Source organism: Sorghum bicolor, chromosome 9, assembly GCF_000003195.3.
Source record: "Sorghum bicolor cultivar BTx623 chromosome 9, Sorghum_bicolor_NCBIv3, whole genome shotgun sequence".
In the NCBI taxonomy this organism is placed as follows: domain Eukaryota; kingdom Viridiplantae; phylum Streptophyta; class Magnoliopsida; order Poales; family Poaceae; genus Sorghum; species Sorghum bicolor.
Window position 1 is genome coordinate 52,327,495 of NC_012878.2, and position 24,939 is coordinate 52,352,433.

A 24,939-nucleotide genomic window follows, 5' to 3' on the forward strand; every position below is an offset into this window, starting at 1 on the left:
GTTAGCTGCATAGCTTGTGTGAGGAAATAGAGATCTGGTCATGTAAATTTCCTTGTATAATATGTACATCTTGTGGAATGAATGCTTGTTACTTATGTCAAGAGAACGACATGCTTCACGGGAAAAACTCTGCATTTGTTCTAGGAACAAGTCCACTTTAGATCCCTCAACTTTCGCAAAAGTCTGTTTTTCATCCCTGAACTTCAAAACCGGGTAAAATACATCCCTCAATTTTTGAAACCATGCATATTACGTCCTTGACATACTTATGAGCGGTTTTGAAGGCAGTTTTGTCTTTTTTATTTTTATTTATTTTGGCTGAATATTTGTAAAATTATAGTAAATCACATAAAATTCATAAAATAGTAAATCTTATTTTGTTGGACTCCAGATAAGTAGATCTACATAGTGAACATATAATATAGTATGCTTTAGTACAAATTTTTTTATTGTAGCTTTAGATCTGTGTTTTTCTATAATTAATTAGAATAATTCATAGCTATAGTTTGTATGGTCCAATTGTGGTGATTTTTTTATGTTAGACTAATTACTATATGTTTAAACTATGGTAAAAATTTCATACTCATTAGATCATGTATAACTTAGTTATAGATTTATTATAATTTAATAAGCATAAACCTAAATAAATCTATAACTAAGTAATACGTGATTCAATGAGTATAAAATTTTTACTATAACTCAAACATAGAATAATTAGCGCACCATATAAATTTCATCACAATTAGACCATAGAAAATGTAGCTATAATTAGTCTAATTAATTACAGAAAAATATAGATCTAAAGATGCATAAAAAAAATGTACTAGAACATACTATATTATATATTCAATGTGTAGATCTACTGATCTGAAGTCCAACAAAATTGAGTTTTCTATTTTATGATTTTTATGTGATTTACTGTGATTTTTCAAAAAATTCAGCCAAAATAAATTAAAAGAAAAAGGCAAACCACTTTCAAAACCAGGTTAAGGACGTAATGTGCACGGTTTTAAAAGTTGAGGGATGTATTTCGTCCGGTTTTAGAGTTCAGGGATGAAAATCAGACTTTTGCGAAAGTTGAGGGACCTAAAGTAGACTTTTTTCCTTTGTTCTCTTATGTTTGTTTGATTTGATGGGCTTTTCTGCTGACTCCCTGATGCCCAACCTGCAGAACGGCCCAACATCAGAGGTAACGAAAGAATAGATTTTCTCTGGAGCTAAAATGGCCATGGTACCAGAAACTGATTAGTAAGGCCTTGTTTAGTTCACCCCAAAATCCAAAAAGTTTTCAAGATTCCCTGTCACATCGAATCTTACGACACATGCATGAAGTATTAAATATAGACAAAAATTAATTACACAATTTGTCTGTAAATCATGAGACGAATCTTTTGACCCTAGTTAGTCTATGGTTAGATAATATTTTGCCACAAACAAACGAAAATGCTACAGTGCCGAAAACTTTTCATTTTACGAACTAAACAAGGCTTAAGCCGCTGTAGAATCCTGGGAGAACCTCAGAAATAAGCTGTGCAAAATAAGGTGTATACCAAGGTTCCGGGGGGGGGGGGGGGGGGTGGGGGTGGGTGGGGGGGGGTGTTGTTCAGTGGCATTGTTAACGCCAACACGGACATCATCTTCAATTGAAAGCACCCATAAACTCTTAAATAATACGATAATTTACAAGAATAAACATGTCATAATTGCCCATAATTCTCATATTTTTCTTACAATTCTTCCGATGCATTTACATTGGAAGGCAGCAACCCATGGACAACCATATATCCTGCTCCGTTTCTCTTCTCAAAATATAAAAATGGAGAGAAGAAACAACATACCTAGAAGTGGTAGCAAAAAGAATTCGGGAAACCACAAAGGGAGAGGGGGGGGGGGGGGGGGGGGGGGGACCGGAGTATTTCAAAACTTAGGCCACCCTCAGTGCTGCCACCAACTGGGCGCCGTTTGATCAGATCATAAATACACTGATATTACGAGGTGGCGAAGATATTTGGACTGGGTGACATTGTCTTTATCAATCCAGTTTTATTTCTTGCATCTGTTCATGGTGCCCGTTCAAATTGTCCGTGGCTAGTTGGACCCCTGGCAGATCGTTGTCTTTCTCAGGCGTCTCTGGTCTCATCTTGCCAGCTTCTTTGGGTGATTCTGCTCTCTGTTCATTATCTAGATCTAGTGTTTCATCTCTGTTGGAGGTTTCTACCATTTCATCATTATTGGTAAACTTTGTGTTTGCAGAGTCATCAGCATTGTTCTGCTTTTCCTGTGAGGAATCCATGGAGAAAACAGATTTAAATGTGAGTAGAAAGCAACAGCGTGCTTTTGCATATATAAACTAACAATGGAAAATGCTGTGGACGCTAAAAGAATTCAAAGTCACAGCGATAACCAGAGGCTCTCACATTGGAAGAAATGAAAATAAGGTGATTTTTGGTCCTTGAAGGAGACAGGTAGAATATACACCCTAGAAATTGGTGTAAAACGTATTCATATGGAATTCAGGGACAGAGCTTTACCATTGTTGATGTTTGATAAAATAAATCTAATGTTTTTAACTAAAAGGGTGGAAATTCCGTACTAAAAACATTTAAATTATTTTTTTTATATAAGCAGTTTTAAGTGGCAATAACAACCAACCATGTACATGTTTCTTATGTCTCAGAGCTGTTATCTTTCAGTTACCTTGTTCTTTTCACGCCAACTCAGGGAAAATGGGCCAAGCAAGTTTTTCCTTCTTGGCTGGAACTCCTGCGATGAATTCTGGCTTGCCTGAGTAGGGGATGCATCGAGCATTGATGGTCTAGAAGGGGAACAGGTGCAGCAATATATCAACATTAGAAAATTGTGTCAATAAAGTGCCAGGAAGCTACGTAACTAAAATTATTCATCATGATGTTACATTATGTTAGTTTTCAGTTGAAAAACCATAGGAGGACAGAAGCGGCATTAAACAAAGTTCAATTGCCAACAGTGAGAAGTGAACATACTGCCTTATTGTTAGTTTTAAGATCTGTCCATCTCGCACTAAGAATTGTGAGAATAGATAAGATTGAGATACCTTGGAGAAGGGCAAGGGGAGAGTGCTTTCTGCTGGCTAGATTGGTACTGCAGTGTAGCCTCTAACATTGTTTCTGCCATTACAGCTCTGTTCTCCATTTGGGCAAGTGAAGCCATAGCTTCCTCGTACTTTTCCTGCACATATGTCATGATCCTGTAAGTGTGGAACAAGCTAGGGTAAAAGAAAAGTAGAAAGAAGACACATACTAAGTTCAATTCTGATAAAAATGATAATAAGTAGTGACAACAGTATAATTCTGGCCATTTTTCAGTAATACAGGCATTGCTAGTTTGAACAATGAAAAAAAAAGAAACAAAACAGGATGCTTCCATTGTTTAGAGACCAATTGTTCTAAAGAATATCCTTAAAATAATGTGATTGGTGCAACTTGCAAGCTGGGTTCATGCCTGTTTACACTAAGAAAGCCAGTACATGGCAGGCGGTCAGTGAAAGCCATCCAATTTTCTTATCAAAATAAAAATTGAGCTTCTTAAGTTTTGTATCATGTCTAAGAAGGAAAAATACATTTAAATGCGTCAAAAATCATGATCAAAGCAAGGTATCATTCAACAGTACTACTTTACAAAAAGAAAAATATTTGACCATTTTGACAGGTTTTCAATGAGAGCCAGATAATTTCTGAACTATCGTTGCAAGATTTATTCTGAATTAGCCAAACTGGTTACCTCAGTCAGGTCCATTTGTTTCAATTAGTTTGTTTACAAGGAACAGACCCTAGCTAAGGCCAAAACTGCTTCAATTTTACTGAGAATTTTCCAAGCACTAATATTACAGCTGCTGCTTTGATTAGTCTATGTTTATATGTTAACAAACACTATAAAAGTTATCTTTTGCTACACTGTGTAACAGACCTAGCTCAACTGGAAATAGCTTATGGATAAAACAAGAGAGCTGATGTTCAAAATAGATCAAGTCATTGATTAACCTGTAGAACATTTGCTGCATATCTCTGAGCAGCAGCATCCTGCTCGGCTGAGATGCGAGCTTCCTCTGCAATTTTCAGTTCTTGCTCGACACGCATCAGGACCTTTAACAAGACTCCTGGTTAGTGTATATGTAGTATAGAAATGCATATAGAGAATGGACAGAGAGCAACTTTACCTGAAACATTGCTTGCTCCTGTTCCTGCTTGTCTGACAGAGCCTGTCTTAGTTCAGATATTTCTTGTTCCAACTGCTCAACCTGAAAGAAAAAAGAGCAAATATGTTCAGTTCCATTGCTCTAAGAACACAAAAGGTCCTTAGCTTACCAATAAAATTTTGACAAATTTGCTAAATTATTCTTTAAAATCATATAGTAATTTATACTCCATAACTTTTACATCATTTAATATGGTGAAATGTTTATTAATAACAGATTCATACTTATGCTGTTATACCTTATGAAGACAAGCTAAATAAACATAGTTAGAAGCAATCTTTGCAATGAACTAAATACTACTCCCTATGTTACAACATAGACCTTTTGTTCAGGAGTTTCAAAAATAAATGTTCTTATGTTCATTAATGAAAGCAAGAGTGCAGGTCTAGCAACATCTCCAACCTCTACCACTTATTTAATATGTCAAAGAGGTTTCATTATCGTAGCATGTATTGCAAGTTGACAGGGGCACATTCACATGTGCCATCCTTTCTCATTAACTTTTCTTTTATTACTATGCGTATGCGCATGACTGTTGTGGGCTTGAATGAGATATGAAGATAGTACTGTGCAATCTAGATTCTGGATATTTCCATAACTGAATATTTTCTCTGTAAATAATAGGAAAGTACTCTATACCTTTGCACTTAACTGGCGCCTATTGTCTTGCTTAACCATTTCCATAAGTGCTGTTTCTAGTTCATCAGCTCTGCAAAAGCAAAAGCAAAAAAAAAGGTAAAAGAACAGTTTGACTGAGAAGAAAAATACTCAGCTGAAAGGGCATGATCGTGCTGTTTAAAAATCTCTCGTGTTTAACAGTTTCACAACATGAGTAAAAATAGCTAGAACTTTACATCAGTAAATAGTTTGCTTGTGCTTGCTTCCAAAAAACAGTCGATTCGTTTTGTATATTTCATACAATATATGTGGTCAACCAAGTCAGGAATTTCAGATATATTCACAGCGATGATGGTGGATTTATGAGGTGAAAAAAAATAGCAGCTTCAGTTCATATTACTGCAGAAAACTAGTCCCCAGGAAGCACATGAAAAGAAAAGGAGAAAATTACCCATACCAACATCAATTATAATATTAACTGCTGGTTAAATCTGGTGAGAAACTCAAACTGTAATCACAAACAGTTCCAGCATCTTATGAAAAAATAAGTGATGGAGACTTGGAAAGGAATAAGCAGACCTGAGAACAGCTGATCTTCTCTCCTCTAGGAGTCGGCACAACTCCAACTTCAGCCAGGCAACCTGTGGTGTTAAAACTAAGCATTACTACCATGGGATGATAAACTACAGAAAATTCTTGGCTTGATCAAGCACAAGGAAAAGAAGATGGCAGTGTCAAAGATTACAATCCTTCGAGTATATAGCTAACATAATTTAGAGACTGTGATTGAGAAGGCTACCTGGTCCTTTGGATCAGGCAAAGAATCAATCTCAGAATTCACTGTCACGCCACCATACTCGTCATCCATGTTTCCAGGATCACTTTCTGGATTGGCATCCCCATCTCCCACATCACTCAACTGGTCTGCTGAATCGCTTAAAGAAACCAGCGGTTCAGGGTCACGTTTAAAGTTATACAGTTTTGATGCAAGACCATTGGTATCCGTCCAAACACCTAGACCTTTCGCTCTTTCCTCCATTGCAGATATAACAGGTGGGCGGTGTTTATTACTCAGTTCTTGCAATATTGTTTCATTCACGGATTGATATCCCATACGAGCTGTCAAGACAAGCTGACTGCTGTCAAAAGTGGAACCAGCTAAAGACTGCAAAAGGGTAACTGCATCACCGGCATCTTTTGTAGTCACAAGTGCAGGGCCTGCAAATAACACAAGCATGAGTCTACACACATTCTTAGAAGAATTCTGTGTACCTGGCTACATTTTCTTTTTTGGAAATTGAAATGAAGCAAAATTATTTCCCAGTACCATAGAACTCCAGTAGCGCAAGAGCTGTCCGGAACAGCATTACTCTGTTTCCATCGAACAAAAGCACATCCCAGACACGAAGAACTGAAATGTAAAATTCAGAAGTAAACATGATGTAAAATTTTGTCGAATATATGTCTAGGATCACTACAAGCAGGTTTCATTGCTTACATAGAGTTAGTGTGTTTTATATGGTCTTCCTGCATACCCTATAACTGCCAATTATATATAATACAGGCCTAGTTATCTTTCACACCTTTTAGTGAATGCTTACTTTACCACTTCTCATTCGCTCTCGGTCTCTCCTTATAAAGATCTAAATCTTGATCAGAATCATCTAGTTTCCTTTTCTTAAATAGAGGTTTTGATCACTATTTCCCTTGCATGAGATCACAGTTGTTCATGTGTCCATTAGAAGCAATGCCAACTTGCCAAGTCCAAAATTAGAAAAGTCAATGTGCTTGGTGAAGGTAACCCCATCGCATTAGCTAAACTATACTTATAAAGAATGTTCTTCTACAAGTACTCGGTAATGGAAATAATGTAAAATAAAGTCTAACCACTTTCCCAGGGAAGCACATTTGTGAAGATGGATAAGAACCATGGCCCAGTAACCCATGCAACTTGAAGTCCAAGGTAGTCCAGGTGATTTGCTGCATCAAGAAAGTATGTTAAATCCTAATGCTTGGATTTTTTTCACATTAGGGCAGAAAGAGTCACATGTCACCAATATTACAATTTATTCATGATAGTTGCTAACCTAATTTAGGGAACTTCTCTCGAACTAGCTCCTCTAAAACAAGCTGGTCCACCTGAAGGACAACAAAAATTTGGCCTCTGCATGAGAATGAATTGAACTGGGGGCTTCAAGCACCCCTAACATGCAAAACAAACATTACCGAGTGAGTAATAGACAATTCACGATACCTGTGACTCGATCATTTCTTCAGAAAAGTAACCATCAAAATAGTCATCCATAATCCCAACCAATGTCCTGTAACATACACCAGCGATAAATTTAACAGATTATTTAATCCAACAACAACATGAAATGCAACAAACTGTCCTGCGGCATACCAAAATGCATTCTCCTCTGGCATCAATAGAAGCAAGAGACCAGCAAAAAAGTTCATTGCCTACAGCATTCAATGAAAAATCTATGCTGAGAGAAATTTTGGATTTCTGATATAAAATGTTAGTAAACAATAAAGTACTCACAGAATATTGATTGAGAAAGACTGTAATAATTTCATATTTGATGGAAGCATTGAATGTTAGGTTTTAGATTCACTTGTGTGGAGTGAGATGAGGTATTCAAGCGGCAAATCTATGCTGAGAGAAATGTTGAATTTCTGAGATAAAATGTTGATAAACAATAAAGTACACACTGAATATTGATGACAGTAATTATTTCATATTTGTTGGAAGCATTTAATGTTAGGTTTTAGATTCACATGTGTGGAGTGAGATGAGAAGTAAAAAATATATATTGGACCGCCTTTTTGCAGATCCAAAGAAGCAATTGACTTTTGGTAAGATAAAAGGTAATAATGAGAATAAATGTGTGAAGGCTATATTTACCTGGCAGTAACCAACTGATGGGTTGTGTTTTGCATAAGCTATAAGCAAGCGTCTCAAAGCATTTCTTCCATCCTCATCTAAAGCGGGATGACCAGGAAAAGTTCTGGGCAAGTCCTATAAGGACCAAGGTACAGATTGGACTCTATTAGACTTTCCAGCACAGCAGTATGTTTTATCTAAAAAATACAAGATGCTTCCCTGTGAAAATGTCCATAAGCAGCTACCTTATCTATTTGCCCAATCCACTTTTCGTGGACACCTTCTGAGGTTGGAGAATCTGAACATTTCTTATCTAATTCACCCTCTGCTGCAAGACTATCATAATACCCTTCTACTCGTCGAGCTCCAGTGCCAACAAAAGCTTGCCATAGCTGTCACCAGAAAAGCACAGAGCTGCTGAATGAGCTGAATAAATCAAAACTAAAAGAATGAAACAAAATGCTCCAGTGATCAGGCTGCACCTCTCCCCTCAAAGCCATCGGTAGTCCACCATGGACCAGACACTCCAACTCTTCCTTTGAAATGTAATTTTCTTCTTGACTCCTGCTTCCGACATCAGCATTCCCAGTATCACTCGACTGCACCTCTTGGCTCGGATCAACCTTATCTACATCATAGAATTCGTCATCTGAATCCTCTGACTTGCCCTCTTCAACTTTCACAAGATGGGTTCCGTCCTTTGCTTGCTGCTTGCCAGCAGAAGATTGCTTCTTCTCGATGCGCAGGCTCATCATCTGCTCGATGTTGCTCAGGGACGATCTAATTGGCGTCCATATTTCGATCTTCCGTGGCCCTGCTACTGTCTTCTCATGCAGTGATTCAGAACCATCACCCTTAGCATCATCACCAGCATCCTGTCCAGATGACTCAGGCTGCCTCTCCAGAAAATTCTTCCATCTATCAGATCTCTCCTCCTCTTCCTCCTACAAGTACAGCACCAAATAGGTGTGCAGCATGTCAAGATCAGACAATGCAGATGAAAATTGAGGAGTGCGTCTTCTACCTTGTAGATGCCAGCGTACTCCTTGTAACGTTGCAGGTGTTGCGGCCGCACAGCAAAGCCATATGCATCCCTGATTCAATCACACAGCATCAGAAAGGAGTGTCTCCAACTAAAATGCAGCTATCTAGCGCTTGAAACTTCGAGGGTTCTACTCGTGCATCCCCTCCCAGATTCAAAGCAGCGAGAGGTATTCGCTATAGCTAGTCATATTTTCACTCCGAATTCGATGACTACGCGACATAATTCGAGAATCCGCTGTCCTGCCAAAACGAAACCTTAAACCGCCCGTCCTAGTGCAGGAAACGGCCACAGAAACTCCAGATCTTTTCGAAAAGACAAACGGCAGTGCAAAGCAGAGCTCCCGATTCAGGCAATTCCACCAACAAATCCATACGAAGCTAAACACCTACCCTTCCTCCGATTCGTGGAGGGAGCCAGATTGCCAGCGGGCGCGTACAAGCGCGCGGAATTTCCCGCCGCATTTCCAACCAAAAAACAATTCCAGCAAAAAAAAATCCCAGCGCCGCAACGGACCGAGATCCCCGGGAAGCGAAAACAAGCACTCGTACGTCAAAACCCGCGGACGCGGAGCGGGACCTCCACAGCGGAACAGAGGGAAGGAGCCCGAACTCGTCGGAAGCTATCGAAGCGCGGCGGGGTGGGTGAAGCAGGGAACGCACCGCTTGTGCTCGAAGGCGATGAACGGGAGGCTCTTGGGCTTCATCCTCCTCCTCCTCCTCCTCCCCGCGACCCCTGGGCGGCGGCTGTGGCGGCGGCGGCGGGATTAGCTAGAGTGGAGAGTGCGGCGTGGCGGTGGCGCTTTGATCTGGCTGGCCTCCTCGGCTGGGCGTGCGCGGGGGGAGGGCGGAGTAGGAGAGTGTCCGTACCTGGGGTGTGGGGACTCGAGGAGAAATGGGGATGACCCTGACGCCTGACCAGTGACCGCCCTCGTGGCTCGCGCCGCGCGGTCTTTTCCTGACTGCCAGGGACACGGGGGTTGGTCGATCGGGGAGGGGAGGGGAGGACTCGCCACTTCCGTGACTTGTGTCCTCCGCGAGACCGAGATCCCGATCCTCCGTGCACGGCGTGATGGTGCCACCCCGTGTTGTTGTTTCCTCCCGGGACTTGCGGCGGTTGGGCCGTCGCAAGTCCGGTGCCCGTTGTCTTCTTGGCTTGATGGAGCAGATCTTTTAGCCGAAGTAGTGAAATTCAATGCTAATACTACAACGGTACCTACAACAAGTTTCCATCTTGCAATAAATAATTGCTGATAGACATATGGGAGCTAAAATTCAACTTATATTTCATGGTTCACGGTAGAAATTTGAACCTAGCTCAACTGGTTGAGGCCATGAGACCATGTGTACATCTAGACCATCTAAACGTGAGGTTGAGGTTCCAAATTTCAAAGTGTTAAGGCCTTGTTTAGAGCATCTCCAACAACTTGGTATTTCAACATGCTATCCTACCAAATTTGCTAAAAGCATAAAAATCCTCCTCCAACAACTCCTTATCTCAACTTGCTAAATTTCTCAAGTTGCTATCCAGAGGTTTCTACTGCCGAGATTTGTCAAGTTGCTATCCCAAGTTGCTATCTCGAGCGCAACTTGTTGGAGACACATATTCTTTTACCAAGTGAGCGGGTCCCATCTGTCATCCTCAAGTGAGAATAGCAACTTATTGGAGACACATCCTTTTTTCTTTTGCTAAACAAATTAGCAACTTGCTATAACTCAAGATTTGACAAGTGAATTTTACCAAGTTGTTGGAGATGCTCTTAGAGCATCCCCAACCGTTTTGCATAATTGGTTTGGCAAATGAGGGAGTTTGCCAAGTCTCTAAAAAAATATGGCAAAGGTGAAAAGAGGCAATCTCCAATGGTTTGACGCGCCAATTTTCCAATGCCAAGTGTGAACAGGTTTGGCATATATGCCAATCCTTCCTCTCTTTTTGCCAAGTTAACAAAATTACAAAGTCTAGATGCCAAACCGTTGGATAAGTGTTTTTAAGACTTTTTTGCAAATACATGAATGCAAAGCTTACTTGCAAAACGGTTGGGGATGCTCTTAGTTCACCCAAAAACCAAAAACTTTTCAAGTTTCTCCGTCACATCGAATCTTGCGGCACATACATGAAGCATTAAATATAGATAGAATAAAAACTAATTACACAGTTTGCCTGTAAATCACGAGACGGATCATTTAAGCCTAGTTACTTCATGATTGGAAATGTTTCTCAAATAAAAACGAAAGTGCTACATTGTCAAAATTCAAAAAAAATAAATAAATCTAAACAAGGCCTAAATTAGGCTCACTGGTGATTTGGGTCAATAGAGAGTGAGAAAAATGTTGTTTTGTGCAAACCAAAAATTAAGTTGATGATATTTTAATAGAACATACTCCATCTGTCCCTTTTTAATTGTCGCTTGCGCTTTCCGAAAAACAACTGTCCGCAATTATATATTAAAAAGTATTAATATTTATAATACATAATTAGTATCATTAGAAAGATCTTTGAATCTAGTTTTTAACAAATTTATTTGGAGATACAAATGTTGCACGTATTTTTTACAAATCGAGTCAAATTTGTGGCACGTATACCAACAGCGACAATTAAAAAGGAAAAGAGGGAGTATAGGATTCAATGTTACTCTTTTGTATCAACATACTCACTCCATCCTAAAACGATAAACGTTATTAGCTAAACTAGTTGGCTGGAACCTTGTTCCATTTTCTAAAAAAAATAACTAAACTAGTCAAATTATATACAAGTTTAGCAGATGCTGTGATTACTATTTAGTAAATAACAACATATTGAACAGATTCTTTTCTCCAATAAAAATACTTTTATTATTCTCAAAATGGTAGTAAAAGATATTGATTTTGTTTATTATTCTCTGTGATGGATGATCAATCTAATTGGAAATGCTACTTTCGGCGAGCTGTTGTAGCCACTCCTACAATTGGTCTTTGCTGTCTGTTTTTCCTTGTTTAGTTCCTAAAAAATTTTGCAAAATTTTTCAGATTCCCGTCACATCGAATCTTTAGACGTATGCATGAAGTATTAAATATAGACGAAAATAAAAACTAATTGCACAGTTTGGTCGAAATTGACGAGACGAATTTTTTTGACCCTAGTTAGTCCATGATTAAACAATATTTGTCAAATACAAACGAAAGTGCTACAATGTCGGTTTTCCAAAAAAATTTAGAACTAAACAAGGCTAGCTGCAACTGCAAGCACACCAAATACGATTTATTCCTTTCAAAGTAAGATATGCTAGTTTAGGTATATTTACAACTAAAGAATTGCATATAACCACTATGAGAAATCAACATCCGCGCATCGAATTAGTAAATCTTAGTTGGTGCACCGCCAACGCTCCTTCAAAAAAACAAAGCTGATCCCATACCCGCCGACAACACTTGTGGGCTCACGGTCGCAGAGATCGCGCCACACAGGATCAGGGCCTCCGTTGGTGAGGCAAATGAATGAACCGTGCTTCCAGCAACGATGCAGCGGGGATCCGTGGGGCCGGCGGGAGCGCCGAGACACCTGTGAGAGGCTGTGACCGGTGATCCTTCCTCGCCGTCGCCGCAGGACGTACGATGCGTGCCGCTGCTTTTATGCCGTCCCGAGCACAGACACGTACTGCCGCAGTCCGCAGCAACCAACGCTGCAGGACACGCCTGCCTCGAGCTCCCCTTTGGTTGGCCGTTTGGGTGTCCCGATCTCGAGGCTCGAGCGCCTTCGAGCATTCGTCGTCTGTTCAGCTGCTACTGGTAGAGCGGAGTCACGCCTTCGTCAGATACGGATTGTGCTGGTTTTTCTTTTTTTTTTCTTCAACCAAAAACGGACCATGCCGAATTACCGAGGACATTGTAAGTGCCACTGGTGGTTAGCCGTTTGTTTGGAAAAAAGAAAATTGGATGGATACAATATGCATGATGCTCTAGTGCATGATGTGCTCCCACTTGTACAAACACCTCTAGCCAAGTGGTTAGAGCAACTGAGTAGCACCAACAGACCTGAGTTCGACTTCCCGTGGAAGCGAATTTAATTTAAATAGGTCTACATTATAAAAAAAAACCAAAATGGTCTTCATCCACCTACACTGATCTGCGACTAACTTGGCTCATATAAGCCCATGAAATACAGTATGATGTGGGATGTTAGACCACGAGATGATAACATGTAGCTGCTAATCAGGGGCGGTGTGCACTATAGCACCATGCATACTAGATGCATGCAATTTTTTTTCCTGTTTGAGTCCCCTTGAGGTTGAAGAGATAATAGATGTAATTCAAGACCAGATTGTAAGAATCCGAAAACTCCCCATAACCTAGATAAATAAAAAGTGGGATACTTCTCCTCAATGCGCATGAAGAGACTATTTTGCCATCACCTTATATTGTTCATTCTTCATCCCCGCCCAGCCCACGCGTGCTGATCAACATGAACCACTGCACTGACCCGCTCAACACACACGCACCATTGCTCTCTCGCCCCGCGGCGCAAGGACCATGAGTCGCCAGTGCACCACTCCCTCGCCATCGAAAGCCACTGGCATCTTCACTCCCTCGACCCCACGCGAGCGGACTATGAGCCGTCATTGTTGTCACACGCGCCCTTATCGCTTGAGCACGGATTGTTGCCTCGGCCTTAAAAAAATATTGTGTTCTATCTCGGACATAATTAGGAGCAATTGGTAGTGATGCACAATAACCTCCTCATAATCTAAGTGAATATGTGCATTCGGCTAGCCATGCCAAGTGAACACATTTGTTTAGCTAACCAAGGCAAATATATGAATTCAGTTACCAGTATTTGCATTCGGATAACCATACCAATTTAAACCATGTTTTTGATAACACATCTTGACTTGTAACGCAAATTGCAGAGGGTGAGGTCACAAGGAGGTATTTGATGTAACACATCTTGATTTGTAACGCAAATTGTTCCCGGCTATATATATCAACGAACGTCACTCAACCCTTTTTTTTAGATAAAGACGTCACTCAACCCTAAAAGGTGTAATGTGTTTTCCCCAATTCTCTCTATATTTCTACACGAGGAGAGACAACAACAATACGAGGAAGAAGGAACAAGGTGTTTGTGAAATCATAGATAATCGAATGGCTAGAAAAGTGGAGTGAGGTTGGAGGCTTGGGGTGATCATTTTTTCTTTGTGGTCAAACCAAAGTCGTCAACCAAAGGCGAGAATTTTGAGTGTTCTATTTTAAAGAAGAAAATTACTTGCATGATGTCTAGAAATTACGTTTTTTTGGAACGGCAATTTACTGTGGACCGTATGCATGGTTTCTGACGATGTGTCTACGAACGGCGAATCCCTTCTCTAGCTTTACGCACAAACATTATGGCCTTGTTTAGTTGGGGAAATATTTTGGTTTCGTGTACTGTAGTAATTTCGTTTGTATTTGTTAATTAGGAGTATTGTCTAATTATGTTCAAAATATTTATCTTGTAAATTATAGCCAAAGTGTAGAATTATTTATTTATTTATATTTAATGTTCCATACATATATCATAAGATTCGAGTGCCGGTGAATCTGGGCCTTGTTTAGTTCCAAAATATTTTGCAAAATGGACATTGTAGCTTTTTCGTTTGTATTTAACAAAGATTGTCCAATCATGGACTAACTAGGCTCAAAAGATTTGTCTCGTCAATTCCGACCAAACTGTGCAATTAGTTTTTATTTTTGTCTATATTTAGTACTTCATGCGTGTGTTTAAAGATTCGATGTGATGAGAAATCTGAAAAATTTTGCAAAATTTTTTAGGAACTAAACAAGACCTTAATTTTTTTTGTTTTTGGATAAAACTAAACAAGGCGAAATACATATACAAGTAATGTGATGGTACATGTTACATATGCCGACGCTACATGTTGCGAACCGCGTGCACGAAAAAAAAAATCACTTCTCTTCGATCCCCGTGCCGGCGACGCCGTCGTCCCCGTACCCGCCGTGGTCGACGTCGAAGTAGTCCTCCCTGACGTTGCGGGCGAGCATGAGGCAGACGATCCAGAAGAGCATGGCGTCCAGGTTGAGGAACGCCGCGCCGCCGAGCACCCCGGTCTTGGCGGTCGGGCAGGCGTAGGCCATGTCGCGGTGCACGTTCCGGACGTGGTGCATGGCCTCCGTCGCCGTCGCCCACACCGTCGTCCCGGCGCCGGCCGCCGTGACGCCTCTGCACGGGAGAGAACCCACGAGACTCCTTAGCACGCGCGCGTGGCCAAAAAGGATGGAGCGATCGCGTGCTTCTCGCACCGTCGTCGATCTCCTTACACGGCGACGTGGAAGAAGACGTAGAGCGGGGTGTGCGCGAAGAGCGCCTTCCTCGGCACGCGCCTGCCGCCGTAGGGGAAGAAGACGGCGACCGCGCCTAGCCCCGCGCTGCACGCCGCGGCCAGCGCCGACAGCGCCCCCAGCGCCACCGTCGGGTCCGGCGGGAACCGGCAGACGACGACGTCCCGTCCCTTGATCGGCGTCCCGTACGGCGGCTAAAGATGGACACAGTTTAATTTCAGCAGGCAACGAACGGGGGATCTCTGTCTCTGCAGAAGGCAATGCAAAAAAACGCAGAAAGATGCGTTACTTTCTTGAGCTCGGCGAGGACGGCGAGGACGAAGGAGAGCACGCCGAACAGCGCGGTGGCGAGGCCGAGCTGCGTGCTCTGGCTCAGAGCCATGGCGCCGGCGCCGGTCGATCGGTGGTCCCCTGCCTGGAGAAAAGATGGTCCTGCAGCTGCAGCCTTGATCTGTCGGCGTGCCCCGGCTCAATTGGAGTCCCTGGGGATGGAACCGGATCGTGATTAACGGCCATATTACGATCTGCAATGGACGTGATGTTTTCTGTCGCGGATCTGATTTGCAGATGATTAATAATTCAGCTAGCTGCAGAGATCACTACGGGAACAGAAACGGGAAGGCTAGCAATGCGAAAGCGCAGCACAGTAATGGAAAACAGAGGAAATCGAAGAAGAAAAGAAACCAACCAAGAAAAGACGGGCTTAATTTGCCAGTTTACCTCATTGAGATGGTTCGAATTGTGAGGTCCCCAATTGAGCGGGGTAAATTGCTGTGCATGGTGGCTGGCCAATAAATAGGGAAAAAGGAAACGAGGAGAACCTGCGAGGATGACAGGTGGGCCCAAGGGTTCCTGACGCTGAATCTCTGATGGCCGTTGGAACAAGATTAACTGTTGCCACACAAAGAACGTTGCAGAAAAACAATACAAAAAATTCCGTTGCCGGGACTCGAACCCGGGTCTCTCGGGTGAGAGCCGAGTATCCTAACCAGCTAGACTACAACGGATTTCGAATTGTAGCGTTACAGTAATCCAATTGTTGGAAGGAGTTGGTACGACGTTAGCACACTAGTGCAGGCTGACAAGAAGACCTTTTCCTCCGGGAAAGAAAAAGGGCACAACAAAAACTGAACTGTTTGCTTGTACCCAACTGCCCATATCGAGATGCAATTATCAAAAGAGAGAGATGCAATCAGATCGGGGCATTTCGTCGAGCACAGGTGTTTACTTCCAATTTTTCTTGGGAAATGAATACTGTAGCATTTTCGTTTGTATTTGACAAATATTGTCCATTCATGGACTAACTAGAATAAAAAATGCAAAATTTATTGGAAACTAAACAAGGCCATACAGCGCTGCACGTCTGCACCAGGCCATCTGAGGCCCAGACCGGCGCATTCTTAATTCTTAAACACAGCGCCTCGCTAAGCCCAGCTCGTCCGCCACCGCCCTGAACCCCACAATGTGACAAGGACGAGCCCGCTCGGCTGCCGGCCTGCCGCTGGTGTCGGGGGCGGTGGCCCAAAGCATCCAGAAGAAAAGAAAGCGCCCGGCAGGTGGCAAGTGGAAACCGCCGTCGCCTTGCATGCGACGGCCACGGCCCACGGCGCACGCGCCGCACCCGGTCCATGTCCATCCCATCGTCGGGCACCGTCGGCTGCGTCGTGACGCGCCGGGGCGCGAAGCAAGCCGCAGCACCGCGCCCCCGCGCCGCCTCGTCCGTGGACACGATAGCGGCCATGGCTGCCCACGGCGTACCGGGTCACTTCGTGCCGCGGTATCTGCTGCCAACTTGCCAAGTGCCGAAAGGCCCCCCAAAAGGAAAAAAAAAAACTTCTTAAAAATGATGTTGGAACCGTTTCTAGTTGCACAAAAACAGTACCGAGAAAAAGGGGAAATGATTCTGTTTGCGCAAACAAATGACTGATTACTATTGTCGTTTTTTTTTTCTCAAATATAGAAGAAGACGTTTTTACAATGCACATGGACACGATAGAGATAAAAAAAAAGTATACAAAAGGTGCAGTCTTCTTAGCCCGGTTATACATGACGATTACTCGCGGACTAATTCTCCTAGGTGGCGCGCTTCCGCCTCTATCCAAAGGTCGACGATTTGCGTGATCGTGAATTACTACTGTCGTTGTTCAGATTAAGATACATATATGTTTCTTGAGGCTCTTAAGCTACGTATGTTAAGTTTAACTGCTTAAGCTCCGTTTGTTTCAGCTTCCTGGAAGCTTTTGAATCTCTGTTATGATCCAAAAGATTTGAGAAAGCTAAAAAGCCTTCCTAGTTCGGTTATACGTGGCGATTACTTGTGGACTAATTTGTGCGCTCTCCTCTCTATTTAAAGGTCAACAATTTGCTTAATCGTGGATTACTACTGTTGTCGTTCTGATTAAGATACATATATGTTTCTTGGGGCTCTTAAGCTACGTATGTTAATCTTAACTGCTTAGGTTTCGTTTGTTTCAGCTTGCTGAAAGCTTTTGAATCTCTGTTATGATCCAAAAGCTTCAAGGAAGCTGAAACAGAGCCTTAACCATCAGCTTCACATCGGATTGCGTGGTCCTTTGGACTTTGTCACCGCGAAGCGTGCACGCACGAATATATGTTTTCTGTTTCACCTTGTTCGTCGATCGTATGTGATGACGCCTTCGACAAAAAGGAAACCTTTGGTTACCTACAAGTAGGTCACTACATTTTTTTTTCCTAACTTTTTTTGTCTCCTGATTGTAATTGGCGGTTTTGCCTTTACTTTATATTTAATAAAATTCCAGTAGGGGCTTTAAAACCCTTCCTGTTTCATAAAAAAAAAACAAGTAGGTCACTACATTAATCGTATCTATACCATGTACTGCATGCTCACGTGAAAGCAGTTTGACCACACCAAAATTCGGACCCTTCTTTAACATTGGAAAAAAAAAAAGGCTCATTCCCCATCCCACCCTGGGCTGCTGTGAATACATTTTTCATATGCCGAGATGAGGAGGATATCGGAAAAGTCCGCATCATTTACCATTTCCTCAGTGGCTCAGTGGTGTCCCCTTTTCTGTATGTTGTCATGGCCCAAGATTACTAAATTTGCACGTTGGTGAATATTCTGGCCTCTTTTTCCCCACTCCTCGGTGGAATTTATGTAGGAACTTCCTCTGACCTTAATTGTTCGCAAATACAAATTTCTCTCGCGCCAATTAAATTTCAACCAGGGCAACATGCCAATCAATCAAACAAACCCAAAAAAAAATTCCCTCGAGTGCGCGAAGATCGCGATAAGCTTTTACCGTACCCTTTGATCGAGAATCGATAATTGTAATTGGCGAAGGGGTTTAGTGGGCAAATCTTGTTTTCTATTCAGGGTCAAAATTAGCATCCAGGACAGGCACTTTTTGCCCCTGCCATGTGTTCTTCCCTGTATGACTAATACCGTGCGAAAAGGCCGGGGCCATCATTTTTTTGTTGTTGCCGGTTTCTTGTATAGGTAATGCGACGAAAAATGTGAGTGAAACACAACGCTTCACTCGCAGCCCCGGATTCCAGCTTTCTTCTCACTCCACTCGACACAAAGTCATTGGTCCCCCTAATCTGAAATGCCTTGTTGACCATGCTGTTTATTACTGGACTGTACGTCGTTATTTATGTCATTTAAAAAAAAGACAGGAAGGCATTCACACCATCTTTCTTAAAAAAGGAATACCAAAATGTTTACACATGCAACTGATGTTTCCCAGCAGTTAGCTAGCTACATACAACACACATCTTGTCTTGTCGAATGCTGAACTTCTGAGCGGCATGTCAGCCAGCAGTTTTTTTGTATTAGGTTCACTGATCACAAGCACATACTACTATTTGCAGTGCAAACTTCAACTACACAAAAGTCTGCGGCAGTACGAAATAGTAGTTAGACTTGTAATAATCATAGTGAGATTAACAAAGTTATCTTGGTATTAGCGGCCGACAGAGAATCAGGCCGCCACACTCCCCACCTCTAGGGGAGGTGATCAAGAGGCGGTCAAGTGTTCCTTCGCTCTCGCGCTACAACGCCGCAGCAGCGCCTAGCCTTTTGGCTAAAGCTAGAAATTCCAGAGACGCAGAGAAGCGTAATGCAGGTTTGTTTAGCCCTCCAAGCAAGCTACGTTACCCTCTTTTGCTAACAAGTCCTACTATATACACACTGGAATTTGGAATCATGCATGTTAAAAAAAAAAACTCGATCGTTTTTTTCCTGCTTTACCTGAATTTAGTTAAGGGATTTATCGCGGTGTCGTCTTCATGTATGTATGGTTTGTGCAATTCAGGTAACATATGAAACTTGCTGCTACAGCTTTGTGCATTTAGTCGTCGAATTAATCCAAATTTCTTTGAGTGGTGATAAGGTTTGAGCCATTGAGTTTGAGGGGTTGATATAACAATGTATGTATGTAATGTAAGCATTACAAGGAATCACTTGGCCAGCTAGTGACTAAAAGCAATGCATAGGACTGTAGCCTGTTGGAGGCAAGAGACTAAGGGTAAAAAGGCTTACTGATTGCCCCTCTCATCATTGAGTCGCAATACCTTGCATTGGGGTTCTGATTCCCCTTTGACCGATCTTGAGCTGATATCCTGGCCTCTGTTGCTGCACTTTTAATTGCCAGTTGCAGAGACAGTTTGGCGTCTGTTGCTCCACTGAGCACTGACGGTTGTTCCAAAGTGCACGCGTACGCAGCATATATGTATGCACGATTCATTCACCAGAGAAAGGAAGAGTCCGCGGAGCTCTCGTTCATTGGGTGTTTTGTGCTGCTGCATGCGCCTCTTCGAATTTCTGTCGAGCTAGCTAAGCTACATTTCTAGGCACAACAATTGCTGCTTTATTCTCGGAGGAGGATCGGATGATGCCTGTTTGAAGTACCGCTACCGCATGCATTTTGGGCGGTTTCGGATGGTCAAAAAGGTCAGGTACTGAACACCGTGTTTGGGATATAAGGAATCGGCTTGTTGCTTAGAAAGATATATTAGGGAGAAGCCGGAGCGGAAGCCAGAGCTGAGAGGAGTCCAAACAGTCGATCTGGGACAGTGCAGTGAGGCAGAGAATTTTCGCAGAGATTTTTCTCGGTGAAACGTGGAACTGTTCTTGACTTGACTCTATGTTTGCGGTAGGCTAGGGAGTGATGGCTTCAAGCAAACAAGATACCTTCAGCATCCAGACGACCATCCATGTTCTACATTTAGGGTAATATTGCAACTTTTGCCTATCACATCAAGGCAAAAGTTGTTCCCATGACCAGATTCCGTAGTTTGCATTTTTGGTTCTGCGTCTTCCATCAATTCTTCTTACGAAAAAAGGAGGAAAGCATGCTTCTTAAAACGATAAATGAATTTCTTTCACTCAAGAGGAGGCACGTCCGTGAATCGACACAATTGAGCAGGTGAGCTACGAATCGTTTCCCTAGAAATGCAGAATTTCTGCAGATTATTATACTATTGCCTGCACTTTTTTTTGGATAAAGACACTCAAACGAGTGTCACATTAGATATATTTTAAGAAAAACAAAGACTAATATAAAAGATGGACAATAATAAGACATAAAATGACCTTAAAAATAACAATTCTTATGAGCTAGGTTACCGTGTAGTACAAGCTATACAAGCACATAGCGAAAAAAGAAGTAGCAATGAATTGGAATCTTCCAAAAGCCCTGATAAAAAACTATGCAATCAGAATAGCCTTTAGTTTTGATGGGTATATAAGTACAGTTTGAAGACATACACGTACGGGGTCCGTAGATTGAAGCCTAATAACTATGTAATGCCCAACCTTTGCCTTGCACACTCTCTTTTCTTATACATGTGTACACTCGGGGAAGCCTGCGACACTCGGGAAATTTTACCTCTCCCGTAGTGTGTTCCGTTTATTGTCACAATCATGTCCTTCTTAACCCTCGGAACTATGTATCAAGCTCTCTTCTGCATCATATCATATCGTGCCACACTTCTGATATCGTGCCACACCTCAAACTGTTACACCTATCAGTGACAATGACAATCACCATCCACACTTGGGAACCTTCGGAGTCGGCACACAGCATAGGTTCAGTGGCCTCATAGATCAGCTCGTTGTCAGCTTGTCATGCCAGCGACAAAAACTGTTAAACCAAAGAATGCCACTAACAGCAGCCAACACATATGCACCAGCAGCACTATCAACTGCAAATCGCAAGCAAGACAAATCAAAACAGCTCAACACTAGACAAAAAATATGGTCCTAAAGTTGCAGCACTCAGACAGAGGCTTAACGATTCAGATTTCAGGCATGTAGAAAAGCAACAGCATGGCCAAACTTTGTGGAAGATTGCATTGCAAAATAGGGTAACACGGAACACCAGGGGAACAATCTGTTCTTACATGAGATGAGACGGGGTTTTCCATCTCTGTGTCTTGGTTTTTTTTTACTACTACTAATAAATACTACTACTAGGATGCACCACTACGGCACAAGAAGGTCAGCAACGCCACTCTGACCACCGCACTGCCTCTGCCTCGGCAACGGGCAACGGCAGCCGCCTCTTGGTGCTCCCTGCCTTCCTCGCACCAGACAGCGCCAATCAGGACGCCCCTTGCATGGCCCAGGTCAGGTCCCAGAGCACATGTCAGCCAGGCTGGCCCACAGATCATCTCCGTCCATGTCCATGTCGATGTCAAAATCAAGAAGCTGCTGCTGGTACTGACGGTGCCCATGATGCCCATTGGCTGCAGCTGGAGCGGCCACCGGCGTCTCCCACCACCACTTGCCGTCGTCAAATGTTGTGGTTTTGCCACTTTCCCTGCACTGGATGTCGTAGCAGCAGCTGCTACTGCTGCTGTTGGTGGTGAGGTCGCCGTAGTGGCAGTGCTCGTAGCTGTTGTTGTCTGAGGCCTCCCTCTCGTGGCCTGCAACAGCCTCGGCCTCTGTCTCGGCATTCCTCGCGAAGCGGCCCTGCACCCTGGGCCTGCTGTCCGCCAGCGTCTTCCTGCAGGCATACTGAAGAGGTCCGGATCGGAGCAACAGATGCATTAGAGGACATGTATACATTGGGATTGCATTTGCAGATTGTGTGGCGCGGGAAATCATTACAGTGATCTTCTTGTGGAAGTTCCTCTGGTTACGCTTCGTACGGTAACGCTCAATCTTCTCCTTGCGTTCTTCAGCGCTGTAACGGCCAACCTTCTGAGTGAAAGGCCCCCCTGCATCTTGGCCGTGTGGGTCACCTGAAACTGAAAGTGGTGGCGGTGGTGGAGATGCCGCGACATTCATCACCTGCTTTGTATCAACACGGGTGAGAAATGATTAGAACTTTTTTTTTTGCGATTCGATTAGAACTTGTTTATGATCAGCTATAAGACCAGCTTGAAGTATGTTGGATTACCTGGAGGTCACCCGTACTGAAGACACGCCGCATGGCTCCAGTGCTGAACTCCAAAAGGTCACCGGAAGATGAAGGGGAAGAAGGAACATGGGGAAGAGGCAACTGGCATGCCGAAGCTGAAGGAGACGAGCAAGACAAGGTGGCATTACTGCTGACCTGTTCAGACAACTGGAGGTGAAGAGGGAAGAAATGCGAGTTGATGTTCCTATGCATGTAGTAGGAAGGCAGGGAAGAGGGGTAGGGAGGCGGCGCTGATGCAGCAACATTGGGAAGTGCTAGCAAGCCACCGTTGCCGTGGAAGAAACCCCCGCGAGGAATTTCAGTCGGAGCTGTGGGCACAGCAGAGGAGAAGCTCACTGCATGATGCATGGAGAGGTCACTGTAGTTGGGTGGCGACGACGATGAAGGATGGAACATGGCTTTTGGTTGTGAATCCCTCTGATGTGTTTGGGGAGTCAGTGCAAGTGAAGGAGGGTTGGTATAAAAAGAGAAGATTTCGTGCATAGTTCAATATAAATATTAACCAACGCTTTGTAGGGCCACTCCATTAGCAAGGCAGAAAGTTACTAATATACCAGCTCAACATGCTAACTAAACTACTCAGCAGACAACCACCATGTCAAAGATGGCATCCAATACATACTGAATACTTTACATGTCTTGTTTAGTACATGTACTGTAAACTCTATCTGCATATTTGACAGTCAGATTGTCTTATGAAAGTATTCATATGTAGAGATTTCTGGCAAGGCACATACGTAGCTCATAAAAAAGCTGTCCCTCTTTTTATCTAGCAAAACCATAGAAAAAAGGCAAAAGAAGTTCAGAATATATTGTCTTTGATGAAAGATTAAAGTTTATGCTGAATCTAACACCTTTCAAGAATGAACAGGCATCCTTTCACAAAAAAGGAAAGAAAAAATGAACAGGTGTCAAGACTTCCAGATAGGAATATGCTCCAACCAAATATGCATTAATATAAACACAAAGAAGTCAATTCCAGACTTCCAATGACATTTCCGCATAAGAAATGAAGAAGGTATAAAAATACATCTTACTGAATATGTTTATATATACATGTATGGACTTTTTGCAAGTGCGGATACATCAAACATTCCTTACTGGATGTATATAACATTTTCTTAATTGGATGCAACTAAGACTGAGTTCTCTGCAAGAGACGGGTAAGAAATCTTAGCTTTCATTCTCTGAAGAAACCCACTAAGAGAATGATGTAGCACTTCTTCAAAAGCTTGAGAACACTTCTTTATTTTTTAAAAGGAATAAACATAAGTGACTAGTTTTTGGAACTTATGCTGCACATGCAACCTATCTTTTCAACTGCAGTTTTGAATTTGCTTTTGAGTTTGTCAATGAAGCCACTTACAAAGGACAAGAACAAAATTAGAGATGAGGTAAGAAACAAATGTGTAATTGACATCTACACTGTCAACAGGATCCACTTGCAACATTTGGCTAGCAACAAATCTGAAAAAAAAATGACGGAAAAACTGTGTTGGATTGATAAGAGAAAACTGCATAACAAATGGTGTGTCTCTGGAAACACACAGCAAAGAAAAACAAGAAGAAATTTGATAAAGAGATGGGCACAAAAATGGACAGGACAGGCTGCAGGAGCTATTACGCACGCCATGATCCTATCACACATTGCTAAATTTGTATGCTCTAAGATAAACTCAGAAATTGAAGCTCATTTGTTTGCTCATCTTTGAGGCTGCAATTTCCTTTGTTCTGATCTGTTTTTAACCTTTCTTTCACTATCGGTGCAAATCCGGCACCTGTAGTTATGCATTCAAATGCATTTGTACAATTTTTTTTATGTTTCTAGTGAAAACAGGTACGGGCCTCCAAACCCGACCTCCCAAAGAATAAGAAAAAGGATCCACTTACAAACACAACAGGACAAGTAAGTACAGTATGGAGAAGGAAAAGAGAGTAGAAGACAAACATACTGTGGTTTGATACTGATACTCTTGTGAGGAGGAAACTCAAACCCTCCTTTCCTGGCTTCTAGAGCTTTGAGCAATTGAGCCTCAAGTAGACTCTGGAGTAAACAGGTAGGCATTATCTTCATTTCTGTACAATGATGTTCCAGTTCTGTAGCAAAAAGATTTAAGTAACTCATGAATCATGACAAGTATTGCTGAAGTCAGTAGAGTGTTAACAGTTCATATAGATGTTTGCAAGGCAGCTCCTGAGCTCCATATAAAAGATATGCACCATTTGGAAAAAATTATCAAGCCCTATTTTGAGTTTGACTTTAAAATGATAGGTAATAGGAACCAAGCACTTCAGGAAAAAGAAGAGTTTTTGAGGAATCCTACGGGTAGACAAGAATGAACAAAACTGTTCCTCATAAAGCAAACAGTGCATGGAGCTGATAACAGTAACTACTTCGTGGATAGAACAGGACTGGTCATATCTGATAACTGACAGCT

The 24,939-nt window shown here is 42.3% G+C and overlaps 3 protein-coding genes and 1 non-coding gene across 4 annotated transcripts; all 4 read right to left on the reverse strand.

Moving 5' to 3' along the window:
• Positions 1,639 to 9,739, reverse strand: LOC8072559 (TBC1 domain family member 10B). The gene is made up of 18 exons (XM_002441191.2): positions 9,444 to 9,739; positions 8,764 to 8,833; positions 8,222 to 8,683; positions 7,985 to 8,131; positions 7,761 to 7,874; positions 7,257 to 7,315; positions 7,107 to 7,173; positions 6,940 to 6,991; positions 6,740 to 6,832; positions 6,180 to 6,263; positions 5,652 to 6,070; positions 5,432 to 5,493; positions 4,874 to 4,943; positions 4,196 to 4,276; positions 4,020 to 4,121; positions 3,074 to 3,207; positions 2,698 to 2,815; positions 1,639 to 2,278 (listed from the first exon to the last, which is right to left on the reverse strand). The coding sequence occupies exons 1-18, from the start codon at positions 9,485 to 9,487 to the stop codon at positions 2,033 to 2,035; spliced, it is 2,424 nt and encodes an 807-aa protein (XP_002441236.1). The 5' UTR covers positions 9,488 to 9,739; the 3' UTR covers positions 1,639 to 2,032.
• On the reverse strand, positions 14,557 to 15,569 carry LOC8061788. Its single transcript, XM_002441192.2, has 3 exons — positions 15,382 to 15,569; positions 15,072 to 15,286; positions 14,557 to 14,973 (listed from the first exon to the last, which is right to left on the reverse strand). The coding sequence occupies exons 1-3, from the start codon at positions 15,472 to 15,474 to the stop codon at positions 14,700 to 14,702; spliced, it is 582 nt and encodes a 193-aa protein (XP_002441237.1). The 5' UTR covers positions 15,475 to 15,569; the 3' UTR covers positions 14,557 to 14,699.
• TRNAE-CUC lies at positions 16,027 to 16,099 on the reverse strand. The gene has a single exon. It is a non-coding gene; the product is annotated as a tRNA-Glu (tRNA).
• On the reverse strand, positions 21,407 to 24,079 carry LOC8061789 (two-component response regulator-like APRR1). The gene is made up of 3 exons (XM_021446954.1): positions 22,481 to 24,079; positions 22,189 to 22,371; positions 21,407 to 22,095 (listed from the first exon to the last, which is right to left on the reverse strand). The coding sequence occupies exons 1-3, from the start codon at positions 22,982 to 22,984 to the stop codon at positions 21,706 to 21,708; spliced, it is 1,077 nt and encodes a 358-aa protein (XP_021302629.1). The 5' UTR covers positions 22,985 to 24,079; the 3' UTR covers positions 21,407 to 21,705.